Here is a 17,591-nt window from a genome sequence, read left to right on the forward strand (position 1 = left end):
AGCAGGAAGCCAGCTTCTCCCTCTCCCTCTGCTGGTCCCCCTGTTTGTGCTCTCTCCTATCTCTCTCAAATAAATAAATAAAATCTTTTAAAAAATGACTAAAACAGAAGATCCATCCCCAAAGGGAACACATAGAACCCTAAAGACATTCCCAAATGAGGGAGGCACCTAACAGGACAGCCAGTGGGAAAGTTGGGAAGAGATGGATCCTAGACTCCCAGAGCCCTGGCATTCACCAACCCTCACCTGTCAAAGGTCCTACTCCGGAGCTCTCGAATGAACGTAGGGCTTCCAGTCTTCACTGGCTTCCCCTTGTGTGTATCATGTCCTTTAGAAGATACACGGCGTTTTTTCACTAAGCCAGAAAAAGACATGAGACTATGAGTCAGAATGGCCATGCGCTATGGTTCCAGGAGCAAAGGATTCAGCAGATCCTGCTTCTCTTCCAATCTAACAACTTCTTGGAACACCTGGAGTCAAGGAGGCCCTCACAAACTCAGGGAAAGCTCCTGGTGAAGCTGGTGGTTTCTCTGAGGAAGTCCCTAGGGAGATAAAGCTCTGTACTTCTGCCCTCTCAGTGGGGCAGCTACTAGCCGAGGGGCCTAAACAGGCTTTTGCTATTTCCCAAGTATTCAGGCAAAGGCAATCTCCCTTCCAAGCTTCTTTTGCTTTGTCTCACCTCTGGACCATCTTCTCTTGGAAATCCCAAGATCTACTTACTAATGGAGGGCCCATGTAAGACTTCACAGTTGGGGCAGTGGTAGAGGTCAATGTCAGCAGCCTTTTCCTCTTCAACACCAACACAACTAGAAAAGAGAAAAATCAGTCAAGGTTTATAAGGAAATTTTATTTCTGATAAAGTATAGAACTGTGCTGTCCAGTACACATGCTATTTACATTTAAATTAATTCAAAACAGGGAGGAACAACCTTATCATACTAGCTACATTTCAAAAGCTCAGTAGCCACATGTAGCTAAAGTTACCATATTGGGCAGATTATCAAACATATTCATCAATACAAAAAGTTATACTGAACCACACTGGTCTAAAATAATTATGACAGAGCTAAAAATATAGACAGCAAAGCTTCATTAAGACTCAAAATGGTCAAGGGGTACCTAGGTGGCTCAGTCAATTAAGCATCCGACTCCTGATTTCAGCTCAGGTCATGATCTCTGGGGCCTGAGATGAGCCCTGCATCGGGCTCTGTGCTCAGCAGAGAGTCTGCTTTAGGTTCTCTCCCTCTCCATTTGCCCCTCCCCCCTCTCACACACTCACTCTCTCTCTAAAATAAATAAATATTTTTTTTAAAAAAGACTCAGAATGATCAAAGCCAGAAGAGATTCTAGGACATGTTGTCCAATACAAATATAACGTGACCCAATAGCTGCATTAAAAAGGTAAAAAGAAACAGGTGAAATTAATTTTAGTAATATTTATTTTAACCAATACATCTAAAATACTCTTACTTCAACATGTAGTCAAAAATTTAAACTTTATTAAGCTATTTTACTTGACTAAATGAAATGACTGAAAAGAGTATTTTATAATCGACAGTGCTGAGCGAAGGATCACAGGTAATCGTTTTTTTCCTCCTTATTTGTATTTTCTAATTCTCTACAATGAATATGTATTACTAATTTCATACTGTAACATCTAAAAAAGATTTATTTCATTTCAAAAATTTAAGTTTGCATGTATATGAGGTGGAAATCTTACAAAACTAAACCCTTCTTGGGGCGCCTGGGTGTCTCAGTGGGTTAAAGCCTCTGCCTTCGGCTCAGGTCATGATCCCAGGGTCCTGGGATCGAGCCCCGCATCAGGCTCTCTGCTCAGCGAGGAGCCTGCTTCCTCCTCTCTCTCTGCTTGCCTCTCTGCCTACCTGTGATCTCTGTCTGTCAAATAAATAAATAAAATCTTAAAAAAAAAATTAAACCCTTCTTCACCAAAGAAGTCACCAGCAGCCCTCCTAATAACTTCTGGCTAAGATCAAACTCCTGAATTACTTGGTCAGCATAAAAATAGGGCAGAACTCTGTAACTGTTTTGTCCAAGATCATGTTCACAAACTGACTTCCTGGGATCAGGACCCCACCACCATTCCAACTGCTAATCCTATGCCCGTAAAACCTGCTGCATATCAATAAAAATTGGGGATATCACCATCAACTAGGTAGAATTTTTTTTAAGGGCTCAGGGAACATATATATAGTACTTAGACCGTGAGCACAGAGAAGCACATGTCACCCTTCACCTGCCTAAACTTTCTTTAAATATATTCCCCAGACCTTGTAGCATTAACTCACTTCCTTGGACTTGTTTTCAGTCTCACACCCATTAGCCTGGGACACTGCTCAAGAAGGAACTGCTCCACTCGTTCCTCCTTCCTGAACTCTCATCCCATCAAACATCCACTGGTCACTGACATTCCTAACTTTTCTCTTGTACCCCCAGCAACCCCATTCCTTGGTAAGCAGACCTCTCTACTTCACATCCCCTTCAACAAACCCCTTCTTCACCTTCCTGGCTTAACTGACAGCAGTGTCTCCTAGAAGAAAGCCATTTTCCCTACACGAATGCCAGTCAGCTTGGTCCACAGACTACAGACCACAGTTTTGGTTGACAGCTGTTTCCCACAGCTCTGTGGTAATTACAAAAAGTCAGAGTAAGCAATCAAAAAACTTATATGGCAATTTGGCTGAGTAATTTTATGTCTATTGTTGGATCTAACAATAAAAAAAATGGGGCTTGTATTTTGTATAGCTTTTTTTGTTCAACTATTTTTCTAGTAATTCATTTTTGATTTTGCCAAATGACAGGTCCATTATGGATTGGAAAGTTAAACCAACCAACCAACCTGGCTCTTAGCCACAGAAAGTCTAAGAAGCACTGTGCTAGAGCCCTGTCAAGCAGAAGCTGTGTCTTCTACCAGACCCTTTAACTCGGGGCTGCACTGGGGGTAGATATTCCCCTCACTTTCCAGTGAGACTTTGAGATCATCTCTCCTGTACTCCTGTGTAAGATATCTTACTCCTTTGAGCTTCATATCATGTAGCCATGCCTCTTCCCACTCCTCTTCACTGCCAGCTACTCAACTCCCCAACATAACCCTTTCACTCATTAAAGAACCGGCTCGCAGATTTCTCTCCATCCCATGTCCTGCCAATACCCCACAAGACATCAGTATTGATGCAGAGGCCCAACATCCTAGCTCCTTAGCTCTTTGACCTTCTCATCTTCAGAGGCTACTCTGCCGACTCCCCTTTCAGCTATTTATTCTCATGGTCTTCACTTGTCAAAACTTGCAATTGCTCCACATCTGGAATATGAAATTCATATTATCACACAATGTGACCACAAATGTAATCATCCAGCTCTCATTCATTATACCCATTCTTTGCCCTCAAAAATCCCTTGATCCTACTTTTCACCTATTCTTAACTTCACCTTCTTCCCCAGTCTACCTCAGATTCTAGCATTCCTCACTTCAGCCATTGTCGTACAGATATCCTCCCTTGCTCCACTGCCTTTCCATCACCCCCGCCATGCAAATCCCAAGCCTGACTCAATTCAACCATGTAACACTGGACCATTGGACATGGCTGGAGAAAAATCACCCACTGGACAGATGCCACAAAAAATTCACACTATCCAAAATATCTGAGTCACAGAATAGCCAACACAATATCGAATGAAAACTACAGAGTTGGAAGACTGACACTACCTAACTTCCAAGACTTACTGTAAAACTACTGTAATCAGGGGCACCTAGATGGCTCAGTCAGTTAAGCAGCTGCCTTCAGCTCAGGTCATGATCCCAGGGTCCTGGGATCAAACCCCACGTTGGGTTCCCTACTCAGTGGGGAGTCTGCTTCTCCCTCTCCCTCTGCCCTTCCCTCTGCTCATGCACACACTCTTTCTCTCTCCCTCAAATAAATAAAATCTTTAAAAAACAAAAAAAGGGTGGCTGGGTTATGGACATTGGGGAGGGCATGTGCTTTGGTGAGCGCTATGAAATGTGTAAGCCTGATGATTCACAGACCTGTACCCCTGGGGCAAATAACACATTATATGTTAATAAAAATAATTTTTAAAAAAACAAAAAAGATTTGAAAAGAAACTAAAGCTACAGTAATCAAGACAGTGTGGTACTGATGAAAGATAGAAAAACAGATCAATAGAACAGAATAGAGATCCCAGAAGTAGATCCACATAAATATAGTTAACTAAACTTTGACAAAAGAGCAAATGGGACAAAAAGATGGTCTTTCAAACAAATGGTACTAGAACAACTGGACATCCACACACAAATGAATCTGGACACAGACTTTGTACACACAAAAATGAACTGAAAATGGATCACAAATCTAAATGTAAAATGCAAAACTATAGCACTCCTAGAGGATAACATTGGCTAAATATCTAGATGAGCTTGGGTATGGCAATACTGACATTTTAGATGTAATACTGAAGGCATGATCCATAAAAGAAGGAATTGATAAAATAGACTTCATTAAAATTAAAAACCTGATCTTTGAAAGATACTGCCAAGAGAAGGAAAAGACAAGCCAAACACTGGGAGTAAATAGTTGCATGAGACTTACATGATAAAGGATGTTACTCAAAATATACAAAGAACTCTTAAAAATCAATAAAACAAACCCAATTAAAAAATGCACCAAAAGATCTCTCTAGAAACCTCACCAAAGAAGATATGCAGATGGGAAATAAGCATATGAAAAGGTGCTCCGTATCATATGTCATTAGAAAAATGCAAATTAAAACAGTGAGATATCATTATACATTTATCAGAATAGCCCAAATTCAAAACACTGACAACACCAAATGCTGATGAGGAGGCAAAGTAAAAGGAACTCTCACTTGCTGCTGGTGGGAATGCAAAAGTTGTACAGCCATTTTGGAAGACAATTTGGCAGTTTCTTACGAAACTGAACATACTCTTAACATACAATCCATCAATCACACTCCTTGGCATTTACTCACTATGTCCACAAAAAATCCTAAATATGGATGTTTATAGTGGCTTTATTCATAATTGCCAAATTTGAAGCAACTAAGATGTAGGTAAATGGATAAATAAACTGTGGTATATCCAAACAATGAAATATTTATTCAGCACTAAAAATAAATGAGTTCTCAAGCCATGAAAAGGCATGGAGGAAACTCAAATGCATATTACAAAGTGAAAGAAGCCAATCTGAAGAGTCTACACAATTTATGATTCCAACTAACAGATATTATGGAAAAGGCAAAACCACGGGGACAGTAAAAATGTCAGTGATTGCCAGAGGTTAGGAGGGGAGAGAAAGATGAATAGGCAGAGCACAGAGAACTTTTTTTAGGGCATTGAAACTGTTCTGTATGATACAAAAATGCTATAATGGTAGGTACATATCATTATACATTTGTCCAAACTCAGAATGTATGCTGCCAAGATGCAAACGATGAGTTTGGGTGATAATCATGTGTCACTGTAGGTCTGTTGATGGTAAATGTACCACTCTGGTGAGGAATGTTGACAGTGGAGAGGCTATGAATGTGCGGGCAATAGGAATATGAAAAATCTCTGTAACTTCCTCTCGATTTGACTGTGAACTTTAAACTCCTCTAAAATGTAGTCTGGGGGAGCCTGGGTGGCTGAGTGGGTTAAGGCATTTGCACTCGGCTCAGGTCATGATCTCAGGGTCCAGGGATCGAGTCCCGCATCGGGCTCTCTGCTCAGCAGGGAGCCTGCTTCCTCCTCTCTCTCTGCCTGCCTCTCTGCCTACTTGTGATCTCTCTCTGTCAAATAAATAAATAAAATCTTTAATAAATAAATAAATAAATAAATAAATAAATAAAATGTAGTCTGTTGGGTCATGCTTCCTCACAATGCTCCTATACTTGCCTGCTTCGGTCTCTCTCCTGTTATCCACAGTGACTATTTCAAATCCTTGATTCCACTACCTCCCTCTTCTGTCTCAGAAAATGACACTGCCTGTTTCTTAGACAAAATGAAATAATAGGAGGAGATCCACCTCAACCTCCCACACTGAAACCACCTCCTTCTGCACCCATCCTTACCTCCTGTTACAAAGAAAGGACTATCCTTCCTCCTTTCTAAAGTCAGCTTTTCCACCTGGTTTACATCTTTTTGATCTTCTCAATCAATCAACCCTTTCTTCAGTATCTTCAACCTCTCCTGCCTTCCTTTCTTCCTTCTCCTTCACAACAGCATTTCAACAAGCCCACCTGGATCTTTACAGATGAAAAAGAGAAGGCACTCCCTCCTGTCTGCCCCTCTGCCACTTAACAGCCAAATATCTTCTTTGTTTAAACCTGTGCAGGTTCATGATGACTTGTTTGGATAGTTGTCACTTACACATGGTACAAAACTCAAAAGGTAAAAAACTGTATACAGTGAAAAGTCCACCGACTTCTTGCCACCTGGTATTGTCCAGAGACGTTTAACCAGAGCCAAAAACCTGTAAGAGGTGTTCCAGGGTTGCTGTGTATACTTTCTCACCCACTGCTATGGTCTGATTTTAGTCCCCACCTTCTTTAAAACAGAGCTCATCAATATTCTAACCTTCTTAGTGATACAAGCAATAAGCACTTCTCTCCTTTATCTCACTTGATCTCTTAGTGGGATTATCACACAGTGCTGACCCTGTGCTCTCTCCACTTGACAAGCTCTCTACCTTTGACTTCCAGAACAACCCCTCTGTCTGATGTCCAGTTCTTCAGTTAATAGCTGATGAGCATCTGCCACGCCCTGGTCCAAGTGCAGGGGAGACAAAGACAGAACAAAGCATACAAAAATCCCTGCCTTCATGGAGCTCACATTCTACAGAGCAAACAAGAAACAAAATAAATCAATGTAATCAGTAAAATACATTGTATCATAGTGAGAAGAGCCAAGCAGAAGAATCCAGCAGGAAGAGACACAGAGACACAAACACAGGTACACATGTGCGCGCGCGCACACACACACACACGCGCACACACACACATATACACTGGGGGGGGAGATGGCAACGGTGCTGAAATTTACATAAGAAAGCAGGTAGATACTAAAATTTTATGTAGCAACTCACTAACAAAATGACTTTTTTAAAAGATTTTATTTATTTGACACAGAGAGAGAGAGTGAGTTCACAAGCCTGGGGAGCAGCAGGTAGAGGGAGAAAGAGAAACAGGCTCTCCACCAACAAAGAAGTCCAATGTGGGGCTAGATCCCAGGACACCAGGATCATGACCTGAGTTGAAAGCAGATGCTTACCCCACTGAGCCACCCAGGCACCACAGAAGATGACCTTTGATTAAAGACCTGACAGGAGTAAAGGAGCAAGCCATATGGATACGAGGGAAGAACATCACAATTAGAGAGAATAGAAAGGACAAAAGCCCCGTGGCAGGAGTGTGCCTAGATTATTAAAGCAATGGAGAGGAGAACAGTGTTCTGGAATAGAGTGGGGGTGGGGGACCGTGATAGGTCAGAAAAGTAATGGGTTCATGCAGTAGGGTCTTGTAGGACATCATAAAGGACACTGGCTTTTCCTGAGTGAAAAACCAGGTGAAATCCATGGAACAACTATGAGCAGGAATGTGATGTGATCTTAGTTATGTCTTTGGCTGCTGCTTCTGTTTCCCACTGCACTCTTTTTCTTCTGCTCACTCCTGAAAGGTTGATGTTTCTGCAGCCTTCTTGCCTAGGCATTCTTCTCCCCTCACTTCCCCTTGTTGATCTTACTGCCAGGACTCCATGTGCCCTCTACACCCATAAAACAGGAAGCCAGATCCTTCTGTTGAGTTTCAGACCCTTCCCACAAAATGCCTCCTGGTACTTCTACAGGATAGCCTCCTTACCTATTTCAAATTTCACATGTCAAAATTCAAACTCTCCTTCTGCCTGCACTCTAAACCTGCTTTCTCTCTTGGCAGTTGCCACCATAACCTCAGACTGCCTGAGTGTATATCCCGGCTGTCCCTCTTGGTATTAGCTGTGGGATCTTGGGCATGTTACCTCTCTGTGCCTCAGTTTCCTCATCCCTAAAGTGGAGATAAAAACTGTACATACCTCATAAGGTTATCAAAAATAAATGAGTTAATCCATACAAGATGTTTACAACAGTCCCTAGTGCACAGTTAAGTGTTCTGTGTTGCTACTATCATTCAAGTTATAATCACATCCTATCCTTCTATCTTGTGATTAGCCCTATTCTCACCCTTCCTGCCCTTGCTCTAATCCAGACCCCTATTATCTCTAATTGGGATTACTGTTGTCTTCCTAACTGGGCTCCTGGCCTCTACTCTGTCCTCACCCAACTGGCTCTCCCCACTATAGCCGAAGTGATTGTTTAAAAAACCCTTGCTCAGGGGTGCCTGGGTGGCTCAGTGGTTTAAAGCCTCTGCCTTCGGCTCAGGTCATGACCCCAGGATCCTGGAATAGAGCCCCACTTCGGGCTACCTGCTCAGCAGGGAGCCTGCTTCCCCTCTCTCTGCCTGACTCTCTGCCTACTTGTAATCGGTCTGTCAAATAAATAAATAAATAACCTAAAAAAATTTTTAAAAAAATACCTTGCTCAGCAATGTCCACAATAGCCAAACTATGGAAAGAACCTAGATATCCATCAACAGGTGAGTGGATAAAGAAGATGTGGCATATATACACAAGGGAATACTATGCAGCCATCAAAAGAAATGAAATCTTGCCATTTGCAATGACAGGAATGGAACTAGAGGGTATTATGCAAAATAAGTCAATCAGAGTAAGATAATTATCATATGATCTCTCTGATATGAGGAATTTGAGAGGCAGGGCGGGGGGTCGTTGGGGGTAAGGAGGGAAAAAAATGAAACAAGATGGGACCAGGGAGGGAGACAAACCGTAAGAGACTCTTAATCTCACAAAACAAACTGAGGGTTGCTGCGGGGAGAGGGAGGGATAGGATGGCTGGGTAATGGACATTGGGGAGGATATGTGTTATGGTGAGTGCTATGAATTGTGTAAGACTGATCATTCACAGACCTGTACTCTTGAAGCAAATAATACGTTATATGTTAATAAAAATAAAGTAAAATAAAATAAAAACCCTTGCTCAAAACCCCTCACAGGCTTCCCAATTTTTTAAAGTAAAGTTTAACTTACCACAGTCTAAAAGGCCTTGCCTCTTTACCCTGACCTCTGGCCTCTGACACACAGTGTCAGCTACATAATTTGTGATGCCTGGTGCAAACGAAAACCAGGGAAAAAAAAAAAGAAAAAAGCTTCCTTTCTTCTGGGTCTCTCTCTCTCAACTTGTCATAGAGCTTTTTGTTATTTATTGTCATGCTCCCTTAGCATGAGAATACTCAAGGGGAAGTACAGGCCACGTCCTATGCTCAGTGCACAGGATGTATGAACCTAACCCTGACTCTCATGCACTTTCCTTCAGACCTGGTGCCCCAGGCAGCCAATCGAGAACCTGTTTAGGGAGTGGAGAGGCAGTAGGAGGGAAGATCACATGTGAGTGAAAGCTCGAAGTCCCTAGGACACACTGCATTATCTAACTGGATTTCACATACAAAACACAAATTCAAAGGTAAAGTTATTAAGAATTTCAAGACAATAACCACAAAACATTAAACCTCAAGGATGGGGTCCCCTAATGAATATGAGGCTCTGTGTGACTGGTCACATTCCCATGAAGTCAGTCCTACTCTAAAAAGTCAGCTGCCATGCTTTTTCTGGTCTGGGTCTCATGACACGTGGCTCTCTGTGCTGAGGACATTCCTGCTCTTCCCCTTCCATGCCACCATGGCATGCCACACACACTATCCCTACTTCAGCACTCACCACGTGGACTTGCAACTGCTCATTTACTTGCTATCTGCCCCCACTACATTTGGCAGACAGCACTGATCTTGTTCACCAGAAATCTTTACCTAACTCATCTCCCAGTCCTGTTTTATTTATTCTTCAATTCAATTCACAAACATTCATTGGGCTAGATAATTCCTCACATCAGGAAGAAAGATGGATGAAAATCAGACTTCTGGCTGCACTGTCTCAATAATTATCACCTGGGACCAAGTGTCCTAAATGCTAATTTGCTTCCTTAGTGAAGAGGCCAATTATCACAGCACCAGGTCTCAAGACTAAGAGGACTTATCCCCACTGTGCACCAGAAAGCCTGGTACATGGTAGACAGTCAATCAGTATTTGTTAAAAAAGTGAATGCACAAATTCAATAAATATTGATTGAGAACAGCCACCTCCCTCATGGAGTGGACATTCTAGAGGGGAAGATGGACAAGTGGTGCCAAAAGTTTCTTAAGTGGTAAAAAGTAAAAGAGCAGGCTAAGGGGATGAGGGGAAAACAAGTGAATTTGAAGCTTGCATAGAGGAAACTGAGGAGAAAACTGAGGAGAAATGTGATTAAAATCACATTTAATCTCCACAATCAATCAGGACATTCTGTAAAGTATTCAGAGGCACTACAGCACAGAGGTTAAAAATACAGAGCTGGGAGCCAAACTGCCTAGGTTCAAACCACCTCTGCCACTTACTGGATGTGTGAACTTAGATGGAGAGAAGAAGGCAACCTGACTGGGGCAGCAGGACCTGAAGTAGCGGGTGTCAACAGAGACCAAGAGACCTAGACTTCTACTCTCACCTGTCAGTAACTAAGTCACACCCCCTTCACCTGCCACTAAAGTGCAGTGTCTAAAGAGGCCTGCAAAAACAGAAGATATAATAATACCCAGAATCTAATAATAACCAAAATATCCAGGATATCATGAAAATAAGCACTCATTATATCAAGAACAAGGAAAATCATAACTTGAATAAGCAAAGGAAATCAATAATCTCAACACTGAGAGGACACAGATGTTGGAATTATCTGGCAAGGATTTTAAAGGAGTAATCATAAAAATGTTTCAATGAACAATTACAAACATGCCAGAAACAAATGAATAGATAGAAAATGTCAGCAAAAAAAAAAAAAAAAATGGAGACTTTCTGCAAAGTAGAAGATAAAGAAAAGAACCAATGGCACTTTTAGAACTAAACGCTGTAGTAACTTTAATGAAAATTCACTGGATGGGCTCAACAGCGAAATGGAGACAACAGAGGGGAAAAAAAAAGACCAGTAAACCTGAAGATAAACAGAGATTACCCAATTTGAACAACAGAAAGAAAACAGATTGAACTATGAACAACTCTACACCTGGACAACCTATAAGAAATGGATAAATTCTTAAAAACAGAATCTACCAAGACTGAATCAGGAAAAAGTAGAAAATGTGAACAGATCAATTACTAGTATAAAGACCGACTAAGCAACAACAACAACAAAAAACTTCCAGTTAAGAAAAGCCCAGGACCAGGTGGCTTCACCAGGGAATTTTGCCCAAATATTTAAAGGCAAATTAATTACAATTTTTCTCAAACTCTTCAAAAATAATCAAAGAGGCCCGCCCAGGCTGCACCTGCCACTCACAGGTCAAGCGCCGCTCCTGGTGCACCAGCTGCACCATCATCTGGAACTCTCTCAGATATGGAAATTGAATCCTCACAGGGGAAAAAGATCACACAGAAATGATGGCTAAACCAGTAATAGAACCAAGGGCTTCTGACCACTAGTCCAAAGCTCATTCTGCTTGTCACAGAGACCAAGAACTTTCACGCTGGGGACTAACACAATCTGAGCATCCTCGAACTCTATTCACCCACAAGAAGACTTGACCCTCTACGGTTTCAGGTATTTTCCAATAGATGTCTTTCATTTTTATCAAAATTGCAAGCACTTCAAAGGAAAGGATTGTGGCCTGACTACTTTGGAATTTTGATTGTATGCCATGCACTGTCCATCAGACTCTCAAGGGCAGAAATTATTGCCTACAACAACACATTCAATTAATAAGGGCAGATGTTCTGGTACTATTCACAGAATACCTGAAAGACTCCCCCCTAAAAAACTGCTAGAACTGATAAATTCTGTAAAGTCACAGGATACAAAACCAATGTACATAAGTCTGTTGGATTTCTGTACATCAATAATGAAGCAGCAGAAGGAGAAATTAAGAAAACAATCCCATTTACAACTGCATCAAAAATTATAAAATACCTAGGAATAAACCTAACCAAAGAGGTGAAAGATCTGTACTCTGAAAACTAGAAAACACTGATGAAAGAAATTGAAGATGACACCAAGAAATGGAAAGACAGTCCATGCTCATCGATTGGAAGAACAAATATTGTTAAAATGTCTATACTACCCAAAGGAATCTATATATTTAATGCAATCCCTATCAAAATACCAAAGGCATTTTTCACAAAGCTAGAACAAACAATTCTAATATTGGTGTGGAACCAAAAAAGACCCCCAATAGCTAAAGCAATGTTAAAGAAGAAAAGCAAAGCTGGAGGCATCACAATTTCAGGCTTCAAGTTATATTACAAAGCTGTAGTAATCAAAACAGCATGGTACTGGCAAAACAGACATGTAGATCAATGGAACAGAATGGAAAATCCAGAAATGAACCCACAACTATGGTCACTTAATCTGTGACAAAGTAGGAGAGAATATCAAATGGGAAAAAGAATGTCTCCTTAGTAAATAGTGTTGGGAAAAATAGACAGTAACATGCAAAAGAATGAAACTGGAGTTCTTTCTTACATCACGTACAAAAATAAATTTAAAATGGATTATAAGCAGTAACTTTATTTTTGAGTAGACTCTATGCCCAATGTGAGGCTTCAACTCATGACTCCAAGAACGTGAATCATATGCTCTACCGATTGAGCCCTCCAGGTGCCCCAGGCAATGACTTCTTTGACATTAGCCATAGTGACTTAATCTTTCTAGATATGTCTCCTGAGGCAAGGGAAACAAAAGCAAAAATAAACTATTGGGGCTACATCACAGTAAAAATCTTCTACACGGGGGCACTTGGGTGGCTCAGTCTGTTGAGCACTGCCATTGGGTCAGGCGATGATCTTGGGGTCCTGGGATTGAGCCCCAGATTGGGCTCCCTGCTCATCTGTCCCAGACTGGGACAGATGTCTGTCTCTCCCTCTGCCCTCCCACCCCTGCTTATGTGCTCATTCTCTCTCTCTCTCAAATAAATAAAATATATTTTTAAAAAAGCTTCTGCAGGGGCGCCTGGGTGGCTCAGTGGTTTAAAGTCTCTGCCTTCAGGTTGGGTCATGATCCCAGGGTGATGGGATCCAGCCCCACATCGCGCTCTCTACTCCCCGGAGAGCCTGCTTCCTCCTTTCTCTCTGCCTGCCTCTCTACCTACTTGTGATCTCTGTCTGCCAAATAAATAAATAAAATCTTAAAAAAAAAAAAAAAAAAAAAAAAAATAATCAAAGAGGAAGGGAGACTCTCAAACTCATTTTAGTAGGCCAGCATTATCAAATAAAATAAAGCAAAAGCCAAATAAAGACACTAAAAGACACTACAAGAAAAGTACACACTAATATTACTAATATCCCTGATCAGTACAGATGAAAAAATTCTCAATAAAATACTAGCAAACTGAATTCAGCAGTAGATTAAAATAAGCATTTACCATGATCAAGTGTGATTTATCTTTGGGATGATCCTGGAGCCCCGCATCCTGGGATAGAGCAGGATCCCAGCTCAGCAGTGAGTCTGCTTCTCCCTATCCCTCTGTGATCTCTCTTGCTCTCACTCTCTATCAAATAAATAAATAAAATCTTTTAAAAAAAAGACCTTTAGGAATCCAAGGGAAATCAAGACATTCTCATATGAAGGAACACTAATAGTATCTGTTGCCAGCAGACCTATCCTAAAAGAACGGCCAAAGGAAGCTCTCTAAAAAGGAAGATGACAAAGGAATCTTTGGGACAATCAGGAAATAAGCCAGAAAAGGGGAAGGAGTAAAAATATAGAGTAAATAGAGTATATAGAGTATACTATATAGAGTAAAGTAAATAGAGTATAGTTTCCTTACCCTCTTGAGTTTTCTAAATCTCTTTGACAGTTGAAACAAAAACTGTAACACTATCTGATGTGCTTCTCAATGTAGGTAGAGAAAATATTCAAGATAATTATATTATAAACCTGGAAGCATAAAGGAGTTTAAAGGGTAGTAAGGTTTATACTCTTCACTCAAATTGGTAAGATGTCAATACTAGATGATTGTGGTATGTTATGTATGTATTATGTTAAGTACCTAGAGCAAGCAGTAAAAAAAGCTATACAAAGAGATATATTCAAAAACACAACAGATAAGTCAAGGTGGAATTCTAGAAAATTCCACAGGATGGTAGGATAAAGAAAAGAGAAAAGAGGAACAACCAGAAAATAAAACAAAGCAAAATGACAGACTTAAGCCCCAATATATCAATAACCACATTAAGTAGAAATGGTCTAAATATAACAATTAAAAGAGAGAGGCAGAGTGGATAAAAATGATACTAAACTAACTATATGCTATCTGCTACAAAAACTCACTTTATATACAATGATGTAAACTGAAAGTAAAGGGATGAAAAAGGATATACGATGCAACCTTTAATCCGAAGAAAAAAGTGGCTATATTAATATCACATAAAGTAGACTTCCATGCAAAAAATTACCAGAGACAGAGAAGGACATCATAATAACAAGGTCAATCCACCAAGACATAGCAATCTTCAATGCATATGCATCAAACAACAAAGCTGCAAAATATGAAGCTGAACTGAAAGGAAACAAACTGAAAGGAAACTGATAGAACTGAAAGGAAACAAATTGACACTTGTAACTGGACACTTCAATACCTCATTCTCAACACTTGACTGAACTAGATAGAAAATCAGCAAGGACAAGGAAAAATTCAGCAACACCATCAACCAACAGGAGTAAACTGACATTTATAGAAAACTCAACCCAGCAACAGCAGGATTCTTTTCATGTGACCATGGAACATTTACCAAGACGGAGCATATCCCAGGCCATAAAACAAACCTCAATAAGTTTAAAAAAACTGAAATTATACAGAGAATATTCTCTGAGCACTATGGAACCAAAACAGAAATCAGTAACAGAATTAACAGGAAAATCTACAAACGCGTGGAAACTAAACAACACACTGCTATGCAATCCATAAGTCAAACATGAAATCTCTAAGGAAATTGAAAATTACATTGAACTAGAGGCACCTGGGTGGCTCAGTCGGTTAAACATCTGACTATTGGTTTTTAGCTCAGGTCATGATCTGAGTCATGAGAATGAATCCAACATCAGGCTCCATGCTTAGCGTGGAGTGTACTTGAAGATTCTCTTCCTCTCCCTTTGCCCCCTGCCCTCTCTCTCAAATAAATAAATAAATCTTTAAAAAATCACATTGAACTACATGAAAAGGAAAATATCAAAATTTGTGGAACACAGCTATATCCATACTAAGAGGGAAATTAGAAAGACTAAATACTTACAGTAGAAAATGGGGAAAGTCTCAAATCAATAACTGAAGATCCCACCTCAAGAAATTAGGTAAAGAGGAGCAAAATAAATCCAAAGCAAGCAGAAGGAAATAATAAAGACATAAAATCAATGACATTGAAAACAGTAAGACAATAGAGAATACCAATGAAACAAAAAGCTTGTTCTTTGAAAAGATCAACAAAACTGACAAATGTCTATCAAGTCTGAGAAAGAAAAAAAGAGATGCAAATTTTCAGTATCAGGAATGAAGTATCACCACAAAGCTAGCCTGTGGGAATACTGTCAACAATTCTACACACTTACATTTGACAACTGAGATGAAATGTATCAGTTCCTTGGCAAGCACAAACTACCACAACGTACCCAATATTAAATAGATAACTTTAATAGTCCTAAAACTATTAAATAAATATAATCCATAATTTTTAAATGATTAAATTTTTAAAAGATTAAACCAAGTTAATTAGGCAAAGTATTTAGCATAGTGGCTGACACATTTGTTAGTACTTGGTAAACAAAGGCCATTATTGTTTTTTCATTATCATTTTATTTAAATCACAACCACTCTTGGGGAAACTAGGCTTCACAGAGATGAAATCCTTTGATTAGAAGAGTCAGAACTCGAACCCAGTTCTGAAGCTAGTGCCATTTCCTCCAGGAAAAAAAAAAAAAAAAAAAAAAAAAAAAACCACCCCTGGAGGCTGTGCCAACCAATACTTCCTTTGTAGACAGGAACACTGCAAAGGGGTGATGTTTTGCCAAAGCCCCAGACATCAATAAATGCTCACCAACTAACTCTCCGCCAGTGTACGACAATGATTCTTGAAAGTTAAGGTGCATCAGATTCTTCCTTTTTGTTAGAAATTGCTGGGTCCCAGCCCAAGAATTCACATTTTTAACAAATTTCGTTAATGAACCACACTTTGAGAACACTATATGATAAGGGTATGTTAGTTTGCCCATTCTCTCAACATCAGAAGCTGTCACACTCTGCAGAAAAGGGGAAGAACTGAGACAGAATAATGCTATAAATCAGGGATTCTGAGGGTGGTCCCCACTCACCTACTAAATCAGAAACCCTGTAAGTGGGGCCTACCTACCTTGTCTTTTAACAGGTCTCCCACGTGATTCTGATGCACATTAAAGTTGGGAGAACCACTGCTCTACAAATCAAAGTGACTTGCAAAAACCCCACCCTTTATAGTAGGAGAAATAAAGCTAATACCAAGTTTTTTCCACTTTTGAGAACCTGGGCTCTGGAGCCAGGTAATTCTAAGTTCAAATCCAGACTTTAGAAAGTAATTCCATGAATTATAGATTCTCACCAGCAAAATAGAATGGTCACCTTCTTTGTTATAACCTTTCCAGGAAGTAACTTGGCATTACTATTCCCCAACCAGACTTGAAGAAATCTAGCCTCTGGAAGTCATCAGAAATGTGGACAGATTTATATCACCTACAGGCATTTGTGGGCTTAACTATTGTGAGCAATCATGAAAAGTCCACAATATCGAGTCATTTTCAATTGTGCTTAAGTACAATTGTATATGGAGCACTGTGAGCCTGGCATGTGTGCGTGCATGTGCATGTACACAATGCACTGAGTAAGCAAGAGCGACCCAAGGACCTTATTCTCAGCTGGCTTCCCTGTTTTCTGCTAGCCCAGAGACAGAAGCATGATGACACAAAAATTTGGCCTCTTTCATAGAAAAAAGAAATTAAGGCAATTTGCCTGTGTTGGGGTGTTTACAGAAACACAGGACTTACCATAGAAATGTGATTAAGGAGGAGCATAGCCCGTAAACCCATTTCCATATTTGTAAATTTGGAATTCTTAAAGAACTCCGTGGCATTCATTATAAATGTCAAGTCTCTAATGTGCAACAGTATTCACCATAAGTTTTTCTTTTTGTTTTAACCGGAACCCTGTATCAAAATGAAAAACATTTCCAGAATCCTCCAAGTTTCCCTCATATCACAATATTTCATTATAAAAAAGTAGAACTAATGTTAAGTATCCAACCACAGGGGCACCTAGGTGGCTCAGTGGGTTAAAGCCTCTGCCTTCAGCTCAGGTCATGATCCCAGGGTCCTGGGATTGAGCCCCGCATCGCATCGGGCTCTCTGCTCAGCAGGGAGCCTGCTTCC

At 40.3% G+C, this 17,591-nt stretch overlaps 1 protein-coding gene across 5 annotated transcripts in view; it reads right to left on the minus strand.

Annotated features, from left to right (window-relative positions):
• Positions 1-17,591, minus strand: part of PHF8 (PHD finger protein 8) — a 100,259-nt gene that overhangs the window by 78,807 nt on the left and 3,861 nt on the right. For all 5 annotated transcript variants that reach the window (XM_059156420.1, XM_059156421.1, XM_059156419.1 and 2 more), the window contains exons 3-4: positions 721-806; positions 247-355 (exon numbers count right to left, since the gene is read on the minus strand). In XM_059156420.1, coding sequence (XP_059012403.1) covers positions 247-355; positions 721-806 — 195 coding nt within the window. The remainder of the gene's footprint in view (positions 1-246; positions 356-720; positions 807-17,591) is intronic.

Source organism: Mustela lutreola, chromosome X (genome assembly GCF_030435805.1).
Source record: "Mustela lutreola isolate mMusLut2 chromosome X, mMusLut2.pri, whole genome shotgun sequence".
Lineage (NCBI taxonomy): Eukaryota > Metazoa > Chordata > Mammalia > Carnivora > Mustelidae > Mustela > Mustela lutreola.